This window comes from Mixophyes fleayi, chromosome 1, assembly GCF_038048845.1.
Source record: "Mixophyes fleayi isolate aMixFle1 chromosome 1, aMixFle1.hap1, whole genome shotgun sequence".
NCBI classification, from domain to species: Eukaryota; Metazoa; Chordata; class Amphibia; order Anura; family Limnodynastidae; genus Mixophyes; species Mixophyes fleayi.
In genome coordinates this window covers 9,820,740-9,834,873 of record NC_134402.1, presented here as the reverse complement: position 1 = coordinate 9,834,873, position 14,134 = coordinate 9,820,740, and the positions used below count along the sequence as shown (strand labels likewise).

Genomic DNA, 14,134 nt, shown 5'->3' with positions numbered 1-14,134 from the left:
GGGGGTAGACTGCTCTGAGCCAGCTAATCTGGACTAGACTTGACTTGGCCAGTGGACAAAGACTTTATGAGCATATTCAATGAATTTTCCCCCTTATTAGTAATGAGGACAGATCTCCCTTTTGCCAACATAACCGCTTCAACACAGGGATCATTACATAACAATGTTTAGTACCAGGGAATAATTCTGATCAGAGGGATCAGTGAGCCATCTAAAACTGAGACTCAGACACACCGTACAGTAATCTGTAATTTAACAATAAACTTTATTCTTCATTAACGGGCATTTCCACAGGATACAAAGGGATGCTGAGGCCCTGCTAAGAAAGGAATACAGTTGTGCAGATGATACCATCCCCCTTTTTGGCTGTGACCAAATGCTGTGATTATCATTTTATTTCCACCTAGTTATTCCTTTTCAGTACAATGATACACAAGGCTTGCCGCCGCCGATAATAGAAATACATTTGTATAATAAGTTATTCCCAGTTTCTGTGGAGGAAGGTGGATCCACCCACAGTTAATATAATTATTATATAGAAGAGACAAATTTAGACAGTGATATATGAAGAGAAATAAGACATCTCCCAGCACACTCTGTTTATGATAAGGGGATTATTATAATATAGAGGAGATGGGTATTTATAGTATTATATGATCTTGACTAAGACATCTCCTGGCACACACTGTTTATGATATGGGGGTTATTATTATATTGCAGATAGTTGTCTATATAGTTTTGCAATATTATTATGGTAATAGACTATATATTATTTATTATTATTATTATTATATTTGACTTATAAGGCACCACAAAGGGTCCGCAGCGCCGTACAGGACATATACAGAAAACAGAAGCAAGACACAACATGATACAAAAATATATACAAACACAGGTGACAGGGTAAAGCAAATCAGATTATATCTGACAGATAGTGAAAGTGATGGTAGAAATCAGCGAGAAGAAGGCCAAAGCTTAAGGAAACAGGGCTAGCGAAGCAGGCCAAGAGGTACAGAGGGTGATGGAAAAGTAGAAGCAGCACACAAGGAAAGAGGGCCCTGCTCATGAGAGCTTACATCCTAAAGGGAAGGGAGAGACACAAAAAGGGTGATACTAACTGGGGGAGATTATAATATAGAGTAGAAGGATGTTTGCAGGTTGCAATATGAGGAGGAATATGATCAATCCCAGCAGGGTTTTATTATATGGAGGAGAGGGATCTGATGAATGTGATGGCTCTTGGCACAAACAGTTTATGTTATGGTTTTAATGTTTGTTTTTATATGGAGGAAAATGATTTGTACAGTTAGATATTAAAGCGGCAGTCCCACATAGCTGTTTTCCCCCTTTAAACAGCAAATTAACTACCCTTTCAGCTTGCATAATTTTTCACCTGCAAATAATCTCATTTTCAAAATCTCTCTGGAGGGCAGAGAAGTATGATTGTCGGTCTCATACAAACTCACAGCTCTCAGCATGTCGTGATGGTAGAGGGAAGAGAATGAGGAAGGGGAATTTCACAGTGCACAGAACAGATTGAACTCAGGTTTGTTCCAAAGCCTCTGCTCACTACACCATGTGTCATGTGACTGTGGTTGTCATGGTAGTCACATGACACTGCAAACCCTGTACACATATGCATCATTAATGTTAACCTTAAGAAACACACCAAGTAAAAAGGCTTATTACCAAGATCATTCTCATAGTCGGCCACATTGATTTTTTTTTAAAAGTTAAGAGTACTGCTATAAGATGGTGAGATCTTTACACAAAGGGCTAGATTTACTAAGCTGCAGGTATGAAAAAGTGGGGATGTTGCCTATAGCAACCAATCAGATTCTAGCTATCATTTTGTAGAAGGTATTAAATAAATGAAAGCTAGAACCTGATTGGTTGCTATAGGCAACATCCCCACTTTTTCAAACCTGCAGCTTAGTAACTCTTGCCCAAAGTGTTTATCACATGCAGGATTATTATAATATAGAGGAAAGAGGTCAGTACTGTGATAAATGAAGAGAAATAAGACAGATCTCAGCCCACAGTTTATGACATAGGGGAGTATTCTTATTATATAGAGGACCCACTCTGTGAAAAAAGAAGTCTTTATGTTATCGTTCAGTCTTCCTCCAATTTCCTCTCTCTTTGTCCTAAATTTCCTTTTTTGTGTAAATACTGCATGCCTGAATTGATGTTTCTCTGTTATTTCACCTCTGTCCCTTCTCCCCTCTCAGCTATACATGTTCAACTCTACAAGTCTTTCCTGGTTTACTATGGAGTCCATGTACCACTGTTGTGTGGCCCTTCTGAGAGTATTTTCTATTTCATTAATGATTTTTTGGAGATAGGACATGCAGACATGTACACAGTAGTTGGAGAAGGTCTTACCAGTGACCTGTACAGTGGTAATATAACCTCCCTCTGCCTGTAACTAATAAGTCTCCTTGTACAACCAAGTATTCTACTGGCTGCTCCCACTGGAGACTACACTACTTGCTGACTTTTATATCATATGAAACTAGATCTCCAGGGCCCCTTTCCTTTGCTTCTGGTAAAATGACATCACGTGTTCTCCACTCCCTTCACTGGCTGCTGGTATGATAGGAAGCTGCTTCAAGATTGGCTTATTGGCATTCAAAGCCCAACCTAACCAGGGTTCTGAGTGGTTGAAGCCGTTTCTGATCCCCTATAATCCCACTCACTCGCTCCTCTCCACAGATGAGGGATACTAACAGTACCTAGAATCTCCCAGACTTCATTTGGGGCTCAAGCCTTTAGCCCTGCGGCTCCTGCTCTCTATATTCCTCCACAGGAAACCCCGTTCTCCTTCATAACTAGCCCCCTACACATTATCTGTTATTTATACTATTCATCTAGTATAATTCCGCTTATAGCGTACATAGGGAGAGTAGAAGTAGACGTATATTGTGGGGAAACTATGGGCAGAATAGAGATAAAGGATGGCTTGAAATAAGGTGAGAGAAGTGAGGTATTCTGGGAACGTAACAATGACATCACATATCTCTATGAATAAAACAGGGACTTGTCACAGTGATATCTCTTATTCATTTATTATTGTTTATATAGCTCCACTGTGTTCACAGTGCTGTACAGCGAGTGTTTAATTATTCACATCAATCCTTCTCCCATTGGAAGCTACAGTGTAAATTCTTGACCACACAAACGAAGGTCCAATATTGTCATAAGAATGTACAAACTTTACACAGGTAGAGCCCCAGGTAAAATCAAGTCCATGGCCCCAACCCAGTGAGGCAGCAGTACTAACCACTGTGCCATTGTGCTCTCCCTTACCTAGAATGTTATAATATTTTCATTACCACCTGGGCTGTAGGCACTAGTATAGGAAGTCTAGTCCAGTTTGTACATAGGGGTAATAATGTCTGTCAATAAACAGGGTTGCACAGTAGTGAAGGCGACATCCGGAGAGTGTGAGACACTCAGCAGCTGTTCCCGGTTCAGGAGGATTGAGCAGGACCCAGAACCCCATCACGGTGCCTCCATCTCACTCACTGATATATGAGAGAGACAATATCCAGAAGATCCTGGAAGTCACCACCAAGATCATTCAGCTGCTGACTGGAGAGGTGACTGTTAGTAACGGGACATTGTACAGTAACAACAGGGGATGTGTCAGGGTCCTATAATGTGTGATGATGTCACTGTCTATTTCTCCCTGCAGGAAGGGGGGTATTTGGAAGGACACAAGGGTCTGTACAAGGACGTGATGATGGAGAATCAACAGCCACTCACATCACTGGGTAAGAGGAGGCTTAATCCAATCCTGTCTGTGTATGTAGCATATTTTATCACTATGGGCCTGATTCATTAAGGAATTTAGGCAAGAAATTGAGTAAGTTTTGTTACTTAAATTTTCTGGACAAAACCATGTTGCAGTATAAGAGGTGCAGATTAGATTATTATTTTGCACATAAGTTAAATACTGGCTGTTTTTCATGTAGCTCATAAATATCAACTTTAAATTTCAGTGTACAAGTAAGTTATCAATAATTTGTGTGCTACATGTAAAAACAGCCAGTATTTAATTTATGTGCAAAATAATAAACAAATTTGCACACCTTGCATGGCAATATGGTTTTGTCCAGAAAATTTAAGTAAGAAAACTTACTCAATCTCTTGCCTAAGTTTCTTAATGAATCAGGCCATATGTGTATACATAGATTGTTACATGTGATTAATGTGAGATTTTATATTACAAATGCACATCAAATATATACAACAGATGAAAGTCCAGTATAATATGGTTTTCAGTGATTATTTTTTTGGGAAAATGTGGTGTTTATTATTCCTCTGTTTTTCCACAAAATAAAAAATACCATAAAAAGAAGAAAAACTCCAATATAATTTTGTGCTTTTATGTTAAGCAGGGTAAAGTGTCAGGGGACAGGATCCCAGGGTGTCAGAGAAGAGGGAGAGTGATTTATGGAAAGTAATTCGAAAGGGGAAGCCTATGTATTAATGAGCTTAGCTATAAGCAGATAACACTAATAATCAGGGCCCTCCCTCATTTTTAGGAGACCTGCAGCACCTTTTTCAAACAGTTCCCAACACAATTTCAGTGCTATCAGACACTAAGGGGCACTTCACCCTGATGATTAAACTGGTTCCTTCCGTAATAGCCAAGCTCATCTGGTTTATGTGTAAGAGTAGAGTGGGACAGGAACATGCTAAATTGTTGATGTGATGCGTTTTGGCCTGATGCTCGTCCACCGACGTCTGGTTACACAGCAACCAGCCTCGATACCTCCGGCTGGCCGGCTTCAGGGCACATGCTAGGCAACGGGATGCGATTCAGAACCCAGCGGTGGCTGGTGTTGTTACTGCCGCTGTTAGTTTGCCACTGCCCCTCTCTATTTAAATGGATCATTTGGTACCCACCATTGCCCCAGCGTTACAGTGTGCTAACTCCCATTTTCTTTGGCTCCTGACTTCGGCTATTCGCCTGACTATTCTATGGATTCTTCCTGGCTTGAATTACTCTCATGGAACTTGACCTTTGGCTTGTCCTGATGATACACTCTGATTATGATTCGGTACTGTTTCTGCCCACTTTGTTCTGACCCTGATTGCCTGACCATTCTGCATCTGTTTTGGTAGTGGCTGTTCTGGAGAACTGCAACCTGCGCATCCCTCGCAGCTAAATCCAAACTTCCTTGCTGGGGGTCCCCTGTCACTTCTAAAAACCTCCGTATTCCACCCCCTTGGAAGTATGGCGGAGACCGCAAGAAGTGCAGAGGATTTCTCAATCAATTCACCATTCAGTTTGAATGGAAACCAGAGAGCATCTCCTCTGAAAGGGCCAAGGTGGCTTTTATTATTTCTTTGCTCTCTGGTCAGGCCTTGGTGTGGGCCTTGCCTCTCAGGGAACACGACTACCCTATTCTTCACTACTTTCAATGAGACCTTCCGCAAGAATTTTGATGAACTCGGACCTGTCTCTTCTGCAGCTTCTTGTTTATTAAATCTCCGCCAAGGTACCTTTCCAGTAGGGCAGTGTGCTGTTCGTAGCTTTGCCTCCGAGTTGAAATGGAACAACGAGGCACTGGTGGCGACATTTTGGCAGTGCCTCTCTGATTGGATTAAAGATAAATTGGTCTCTAGAGAACTTTCTCCTAATCAGGATTCTCTTATCTATCTTTGTATCAGAGTGGATCTACTCTTTAGAGAACGTACCCAGTAGAGGGACCGTTCTCAACGTTTTACTCCACTTCTTGCTTCCCGGTTCCAGAATCCGGTCCTCTGTCCTGAGGAGCCATTGCAACTCGGCCGCTCCCGTTTTACTCCTGAGCAGCGTTAAAGATGATTTAAAAACAAGCTTTGTATTTATTGTGAAGAATCCAGACATCTTCTTTCCATTTGCTCCAAGAGACCAGGAAACTCTCTTTCCTAGTCGGTAACAGGGAGGCCGAACTAGGAGTGTGGAGAACCTCTCCATGTTCCTCAAAAAGATCAGAATTTTTGATGCCTGTCACTTTGGACACTCCTAGTTGGTCCATATTTACATCTGGCTTTTTGGATTTCGGCTCCTCCGGGAACTTTATCACCTTTGCTCTTGTTTTGGTATTCCATCTGCCTTTACAGTCCTTGCCACAGCCATTATCCCTCACTGTTGTCGATGGGAACCATGTCTCCAATGACTCCATTACCAGCGTCACCCTATCTGTCTGGCTGCAGGTAGGATTTTTACATTCAGAACGCATTAGTTTCTTGTTGTTGCCCTAGTCCATTAACCCTATCATTTTATGTTTACCGTTTCTAAGAACCCACTTCCCTCAGTTTGACTGGAACCACGCACATGTAACTTCTTGGGGACCTATTTGTCATACACAATGCCTCGCCTCTGTTAAGGCCACCAAATCCATCACCACTTGCATGTCATCTCCTCGGAGCCCTTCCTGCCTGCGATTTATGATTCTTTTCATGATGTGTTCAACAAGAATGCCTTTGAGAGATTGCCTCCTCATCGTCCATGGGACTGTCCCATTGTCCTGATACCTGGGAAACCCAGGCTCTGCCTGAGACTCAGGCCATGTCTCAGTACATCTCTGAAAACTTGGAATGTGACTTTGTTATGAAATCTTCATCTCCAGGTGCAGGTTTATTTTTTGTTAAGAAGAAAGAAGTGACCCTCTCCGTCCTTGCATTGACTATCGTCATTTAAACGCCATCGCCATTAAGAACCGCTACCCTCTGCTCCTTATCTCCAAGATGTCATGAATCTCCTTCCTGTGAGAATGCAGCATTCTAAATCCTGGGACAAAGCGTGACTTCTGTCTGCTACACTGGAGGCTGTCATCTTGGGTGAGACATTTTGCTACATCCTGACTATTCTGAGCACCTGACTTCACCAATTAGCTCCATCTGCAGACAATAAAAGTCACCTTCTACACTCAGCTAATTGCCAGTTCAACACTTTCCAGCTTAATACTTTTGCTGGCTGTTTGTTTCTCATTCTGCCTGGTGCTGCATAGTCTTTAGCCATTAACCCTTTGTGTGAATTCAGCTTCATTCTGCCTGCTGTAGTATAGACTTCAGCCATTTACACTTTGTGTGGATTGAGATTCATTCGAACTGCTGCTGTTCAGTTTCCAGCTTTCACCCCTTGTGGGGATCCAGCTCTCTTGAGCCTATTTCTCTGACTCATCTACTGACTATTTAGCGTAGTAGGTTTCTGCGGCCAGTTCCAGATTCATACAGTTCAGGAGGTAGTCACCCGTGATAATCCGCTGCCTGAGTTCTGAGCCTTCCCAGTCCCAGCCTTGGTACTATAATTGTCTGAAATCCTTGGGGGTACTGAGTCTCTAGCCGTGGGTTCAGTTCCACTGTTCCTGCTTACAGGTTTCAGTCCACCTGGTTCAGGTTCCAGTTGTTTATTCCAGTTCGAAAACCAGTCCAGTATTCCTCCTCCTGACATCTGGCACACAGAAATAGAGCACATCCTCCTTCTATGAACAAGACCTTCAACCGGCCTCCTGGTTTCCACTTCACTCCTGCCACAGGTAGTCCCCACGGTCCCAAGACAGATTCCGGAAACCCTATTGTTATGACACAAACTTTTTGATCGGATCAGTAGTGCCAAGATCTTTTCCAAATTGGACCTCTGTGGATCTTATAATCTCATTCGTATACGCTAAGGAGATGAATGGAAAACTGTCTTTAAAACACAAGATGGGCATTATGAATACCTAGTTATGCCTTTCGGGATTTTGCAATGCCCCAGTGGTCTTTCAGGCTTTCTTTAGCGAAATATTCTGAGACCTCGCGTTTCATTCTGTAGTTGTGTATCTCGATGATATCTTGATCTTGTTACAAGATCTCCATTCCCATCACTCTCATGGGAAGTAAATTCTTACTCGCCTACAACAACATCATCTATATTTTAAATTGGAGAAATGCCTGTTTCATATCTCTCAAGTTCCAATTTCTGGGATATTTAGTCTCTGGTTCTGGCCTACAGATGGATCTGGATAAGGTCTCTGCTATTATCAATTGGCCTCATCCTCAAGGATTAAAGGCGGTTCAACCATTCAACGGTTTCATGAATTACTATTGGTAGTTCATACAAGGTTTTTCTAGCCTTATCTCATCTATTATTAGTCTCACATGCAAAACCACCAATCCCAAACAATGGCCTCTGGAGGCTATAGCGGCTTTTGTATCCCTTAAGAAGGCAGTCTCCTCTGCTCTGATCCCAAGACAATCTGATCAACTTAAACCATTTTTTCTTGAAGTTGATGCTTCCTCTGTAGGTATGCTCAAGAAAATTCCCCTGCAAGGTGGCATACCTGTGGGTTTTTTTTCCAGGAAATTCTCACCCAGTGAAAAGAACTACGTAATTGGCAATAAGAAGTTATCGGCCATTACATCTGCACTAGAAGAATGGCTTCATCTACACGGATCACAAAAACCTCACCTTTTTACGCACTGCCCAGTGCCTTAGTCCCTGATATGCCCGTTTGTCATCATTTTTCTTTCGGTTCAATTTTATCCTTACCTTACATCTCTGGTTCAGAACTTCTCAAGCTGACGCACTTTCTCGCTCCATTGATATCTCTGATCTCTCTGCAGTTTCAGAACTGTGACCTATTTTCAAACCTACTAACATTGTGGCCTTAACTCGAACTAAGACTACTCCCATTGGCTCTTCCTATTTCGATCCACACCTTTGTGTCAAAGCTTTACAGTGTGCACATAATGGCAAATTTTCCGGCCATCCTGGGGTTAAGAAGACTTGCTTTTCGGTTGCATCAATATAGGTGGATTACACTCTGGCAAGACATTCGCAGTTTTGAGTCTGCTCGTGACACTTGTGCCCAGCATAAGGTTTCACACATCCAACCTTGGGGTTACTCCTTCCTTTACCCATTCCTGACAGCCCCTTTTCCAGCATTTCAATGGATTTCACCGCCTATCTACCTGTGAGTCATGGCTATAACACTATCTGAGTACTAATGAATTGTTTTTCCAAAATGTAGCACTACTAAAAGGTCTAACCTTGGCCTCTGAATTGGACTAAATTGTATTTATCAAGGAAATCTTTCGGCTTCATGGTTGCCCACGGGAAATTATCTCAGATGGAGGCGTGCAATTTGTGTCTGCCTTCTGGTGAGTATTTTGCAAACACTTGGGAATTGACTTAAAATTTTCCTCTTGATTCCACCCTTAGACCAATGGGCAGACGCAATGTATCAAGCAGGACCTAGAACTTTTTCTTCTAAAGATCAGTCAGATTAGAGTGCCCTTCTACCTTGGGTCGAGTTTTCTCACAACAATAACATCCACAAATCCTCCAGTTCTTCCCCTTCTTCATCGTGTTCAGTCAGAATCCCATGCTTCCTACATTTGTTCCTAATTCCGGGGATACCTTGAAGCGCAATTTTTATCATATCTGGACTAGAACCAAGCTCTTGGAATCTTCCTCTCATTACAAATTGGTGGCTGATGGTTGCCGGAAGATGTTTCCTGTTCTCCACATTGGAGATAAATTCTGACTCTCTACACGCAACTTGAAGCTTAAAGTTCCTTCCATGAAGTTTGCACTTCGGTTTATCGGTCCATTCCGTATTATACAAGTTATTAATCAGTTAACCTACAAGCTCCATTTACCTACTTCCCTTAAGGTACATAATTTTTTCCATATGTCCCTGGTACTCAACAAATTTTTCCAGGAATCTACTCGGCCTGCTCCAATTCCAACTATCTCTGGCTTGTAATATGAGGTCAGTCGCTTTCTGGATTTTCTCTTTTTTCATGGTCAACTTCAGTTTCTTGTCTTTTGGAAGGGTTTCGGTCCAGAAGAAAGATCATGGGAGAAATAGAAGTATCCGCATGCTCCTTGTCTATTGGAAGACTTCTATAAACATTGACCGAATACTCCTTGCATTGTGAGAAAGGGAGGGGGTACTGTCAGGCGCTGTCCCTCCACATCTGCTTCGGAACGGCCACCTGCTGCTTGTCCCTCTGCCACTGCCCCTCTCTATTTAAGGGTTCAGAGTATTTGGTTCCTACCAGTGCTACACCGTTCCAGTGTGCTAACTCCCATTGTCTTTGGTTCCTGACTTTGGCTATTCTCCTGACTATTCTTTAGATTCTCCCTGACTTGAATTACTCTTGTAGAACTTGACCTTTGGCTTGTCCTGAATCGTCGGATTCTGATTCGGTACTGTTTCTGCCCACTCAGTTCTGACCCGTTTTGCCTGACCATTCTTCATCTGCTTTGCTTGTGGCTGTTCTGGAGAACCGCGACCTGTCCGTCCCTTGCAGCTGTAGCCAAACTTCTTTGCGGTGGTCCCTGGTGAAGACCAGGGGTGTGTTAGACTCCTCGCCTCCAGTTTCAGAACCAAAAAGTGATCACCACCTTACAGTTAGTGTGACATTGTTGAAGGTAACCAAATGCTGTGGGAGTACCGTTACTGCTTATGAGAGTTTGGGCTTTTGGTGGTTTTAACCGAAAATGCCTGGAACGTCCTTAGTTGGGGGTTTTCGGACATTTTAATATAAAATAGGAATCTCCTATACTGAAATACCTTATTATTATTATTGTGATGTTTATAGATAAACAGCTGGATTGGTACTGTTATATGATGTGATTAGTAATAAAGATAACATGACATTTTATAATATAACCACCATACATTTTTTCCCCCAACAGAACAATCTAAACATCCATCTGCTCATATTAAGGAGGAATCAGTCTTGTGTGTTGGAGGAAGCCTCACAGCCACCAACATTTATACATCCACAGATCATACACAGTATACATCTACATATGTTAAGGAAGAATCAGTCTCATGTGATGGTGGAACCCTCACAGATGCCAACATTTATACATCCACAGATCATACACAATATATATCTACTCATATTAAAGAGGAATCAGTCTCATGTGATGAAGGAACCTTCAAAGACACTGACATGTATACATGTACAGATGATACACAGTATATATCTACATATGTTAAGGAAGAATCAGTCTCATGTGATGGTGAAACCCTCACAGATGCCAACATTTATACACCCACGGATCAAACACAATATACATATACTCATATTAAAACAGAAACGGTCTCATGTGAAATAGGTGCCCTCACAGACAACATTTATACACCCACAGATCATACACAATATACATCTATTCATATTGAGGAGAAATCAGGATCTTCTTCCAACAATGACGATTTTTTTTTTAACCGGTTACACTCAGTTAAACACCAGAAGATGGGAAAAGGCAATCACACTGCAAACAAATCTTGGTCCTGCTCAGAATGTGGGAAATGTTTTGTCAAAAAATCACTTTTACTCAGTCATCATAGAAGCCATACAGGAGAGAAACCATTTTCTTGTTTAGAATGTGAGAAATGTTTTACACGTAATTCAGAACTTGTTAAACATCAGAGAAGTCATACAGGAGAGAAACCATATTATTGCATTGAGTGTGGGAAATCTTTTAGAGATAATGCATATCTTATTAGACATCGAAGAAGTCACACAGGAGAGAGACCATATTCTTGCTCTGAATGTGGGAAATGTTTTAAATCGAATTCAGAACTTGTTAGACATCAGAGAATTCACACAGGGGACCAACCGTTTTCTTGCTCTGAATGTGGGAAAGGGTTTGCATTTAATTCAGAACTTATTACACATCAAAGAATTCACACAGGAGAGAAACCATATCCTTGCTCTGAATGTAGAAAATGTTTTAAATCTAATTCAGATCTTGTAAGACATCAGAGAATTCACACAGGGGAGAAACCTTATTCATGCTCTGAATGTGGAAAAGGTTTTACATGTAATTCACTTCTTACTGCACATAAAATTATTCACACAGGAGTGTACCCATATTCATGCTCTGAATGTGGGAAAGGGTGTAAATATAATTCGGAACTTGTTGTACATCAGAGATGTCATACAGGAGAGAAACCATATTCTTGCTCCAAGTGTGAGAAATGTTTTACATGTAAATCACAACTTGTTAAACATCAGAGAATTCACACAGGAGACCAACCATTTCCTTGCTCTGAATGTGGGAAATGTTATACATTTCATTCAGAACTTGTTATACATCAGAGAGTTCACATGGGAGAGAAACCATATTGCTCTGAATGTGCGAAATATTTCAATTGTGTTTCAGAACTTATTAGACATCAGAGAAGTCATACGGGAGAAAGACCATATTCATGCTCTGAATGTGGGAAATGTTTCATGCTTAATTCACACCTTGCTAGACATCAGAGATGTCATAAATTTGATAAGTCATTCTTGCGCTGAATGTGGGAAATGTTTTACATATAATGCAGTACTTGTACATCAGAGAAGTCATACATGAGAGAGATAATATTGATGCACTTATTGTGGTAATTTTTTGGGATGTAATGTAGATCTTGATGTCTATTGGATAAATCATACAGAACAGAAACCATGTTAATGCTCTAAATGTGGAAAGGGTTTCAGATATAAAAGAGTGCTTGTACATCAGAGAAGCTATACAGGAGGGATACCATATTTGTGCTCTGAAAATGAGTGGGATATAATTCACACCTTGTACATCATTGAAGTCATACAGATGAGAAGTCATAATAATGCTGTGAATTTGGGAAATGTATTACACGTGCAGAACTTGTGCATCACAATAGTGATAGAAAAGAAGTCATACAGGATAGAGCCCATGTTCATTATTTTTTTGTTGGAATCGGTTTATAAGTACTTCAGAACTTGTTGCACCTCAGATAATTCTCACAGCACTAAGACCATACTGCTCTGATTATTATGTGAAATGTTTACACAGAAGTCACATCTTGTTGCACATCAGAGAAGCCACAAAGCAGAGAAACCAACACGTTCCAAATTATATGCAAAATGTTTTACATATGATGTAGAAGGTGTTAGATATCAGAATTCAGAGGAGAGAGACCATATTCATGCTCCAGATGGGAAGTATTTAGACATATTTCAGAACTTAGACACTGGAGAAGTCATACAGACATATTTCTGTTCTGAATGTGCGTTGTGGTTTGTGACCACAAGAGGTCTATCTAAGCAGAATCCCACAACTTTTATATTTACTATGTTGCTTTAAAAATAGAACTGCTAAAAACGTTGACAGCACATAAGTTTTATTTTGTAAATTAAATGTATATGCATTGTCACAACTAATTCTTGCTGATTTAATTTATCTTGAAGCAAAACATGGGTGAAACCTTGTGAATTCTGTTCAATTAAATATTTGCCCCCATTTAATTGTTGTATGTGTAATTTCATCTTCATGTAAATCCTAATGAAAGATAAGGAATATGAATAAACAAAATGCATATGTAATTTCTTCTCGCTCTCATGCAGACGATAAATCATATTCTTTTATTGTACAGATTGTGGGTCGTGTTAATTTGTAGTTCAGATCTTGTTAGATATCAGATTTTATGTAGGGGGTAAATATACATGTTGCTAGTGGGAGATGTTTTGCGAGCAAAATGTGTAATCAAAAATACAAAAACACTGATTCACTATATATAGTATATGTTTTAAAACATAGTGTTGTATTTTTGATTACACATCACGTCTGGAAGATATTCATTGTACATTATGACAAGGTGATATGTAGTCGTCATCATCATTTATTTATATAGCCCCAACAGATTCCGTAGTGCTTTACAATTGGCAACAAACAGTAATAAAACAATACTGGGTAATACATACATACAGAGAGCTAAGAGGGTCCTGCTCGCAAGCTTACAATCTATGGGACAATGGTTTGATACACAAGGGTAATTGCTACATCATATTGAATATTTGTCCAGCTTGAATACAATGGTTAAAAAGTATTTAGCGAGCTGTATGCTCAGTCACACAACTTTGTTGGTCAGAGATTTGGTGTCTTGTGTTAGCTGTGTAGAGGGTGGTAATAGGGTAAAATAGGTGTCAGGCGCTGTCCCCGCGCCCCCATCGATTGCCGGGGACAGACGCCTCTCTCCTGCAGGAGTATCCTGTTGCTAGGCTTTCCGGCCATTGTCTGGTGCATGCGTGGCAACGGGACGTGCATCCCGACTTCCTCTCGGCGGTCAGCGCTACTAACCGCCGCCCCACTGTCCACCAAAGAGGGCCC

General features: G+C 40.9%; 1 protein-coding gene across 1 annotated transcript; it reads left to right on the top strand.

Annotated features, from left to right (window-relative positions):
- The first annotated feature begins 779 nt into the window (after positions 1-779).
- Positions 780-13,272, top strand: LOC142102770 (uncharacterized). The gene is made up of 4 exons (XM_075187363.1): positions 780-1,546; positions 3,413-3,602; positions 3,698-3,776; positions 10,688-13,272. Exons 3-4 carry the CDS (start codon positions 3,743-3,745, stop codon positions 12,301-12,303), a joined length of 1,650 nt encoding a protein of 549 aa, XP_075043464.1. The 5' UTR covers positions 780-1,546; positions 3,413-3,602; positions 3,698-3,742; the 3' UTR covers positions 12,304-13,272.
- The last annotated feature ends 862 nt before the right edge of the window (positions 13,273-14,134 follow it).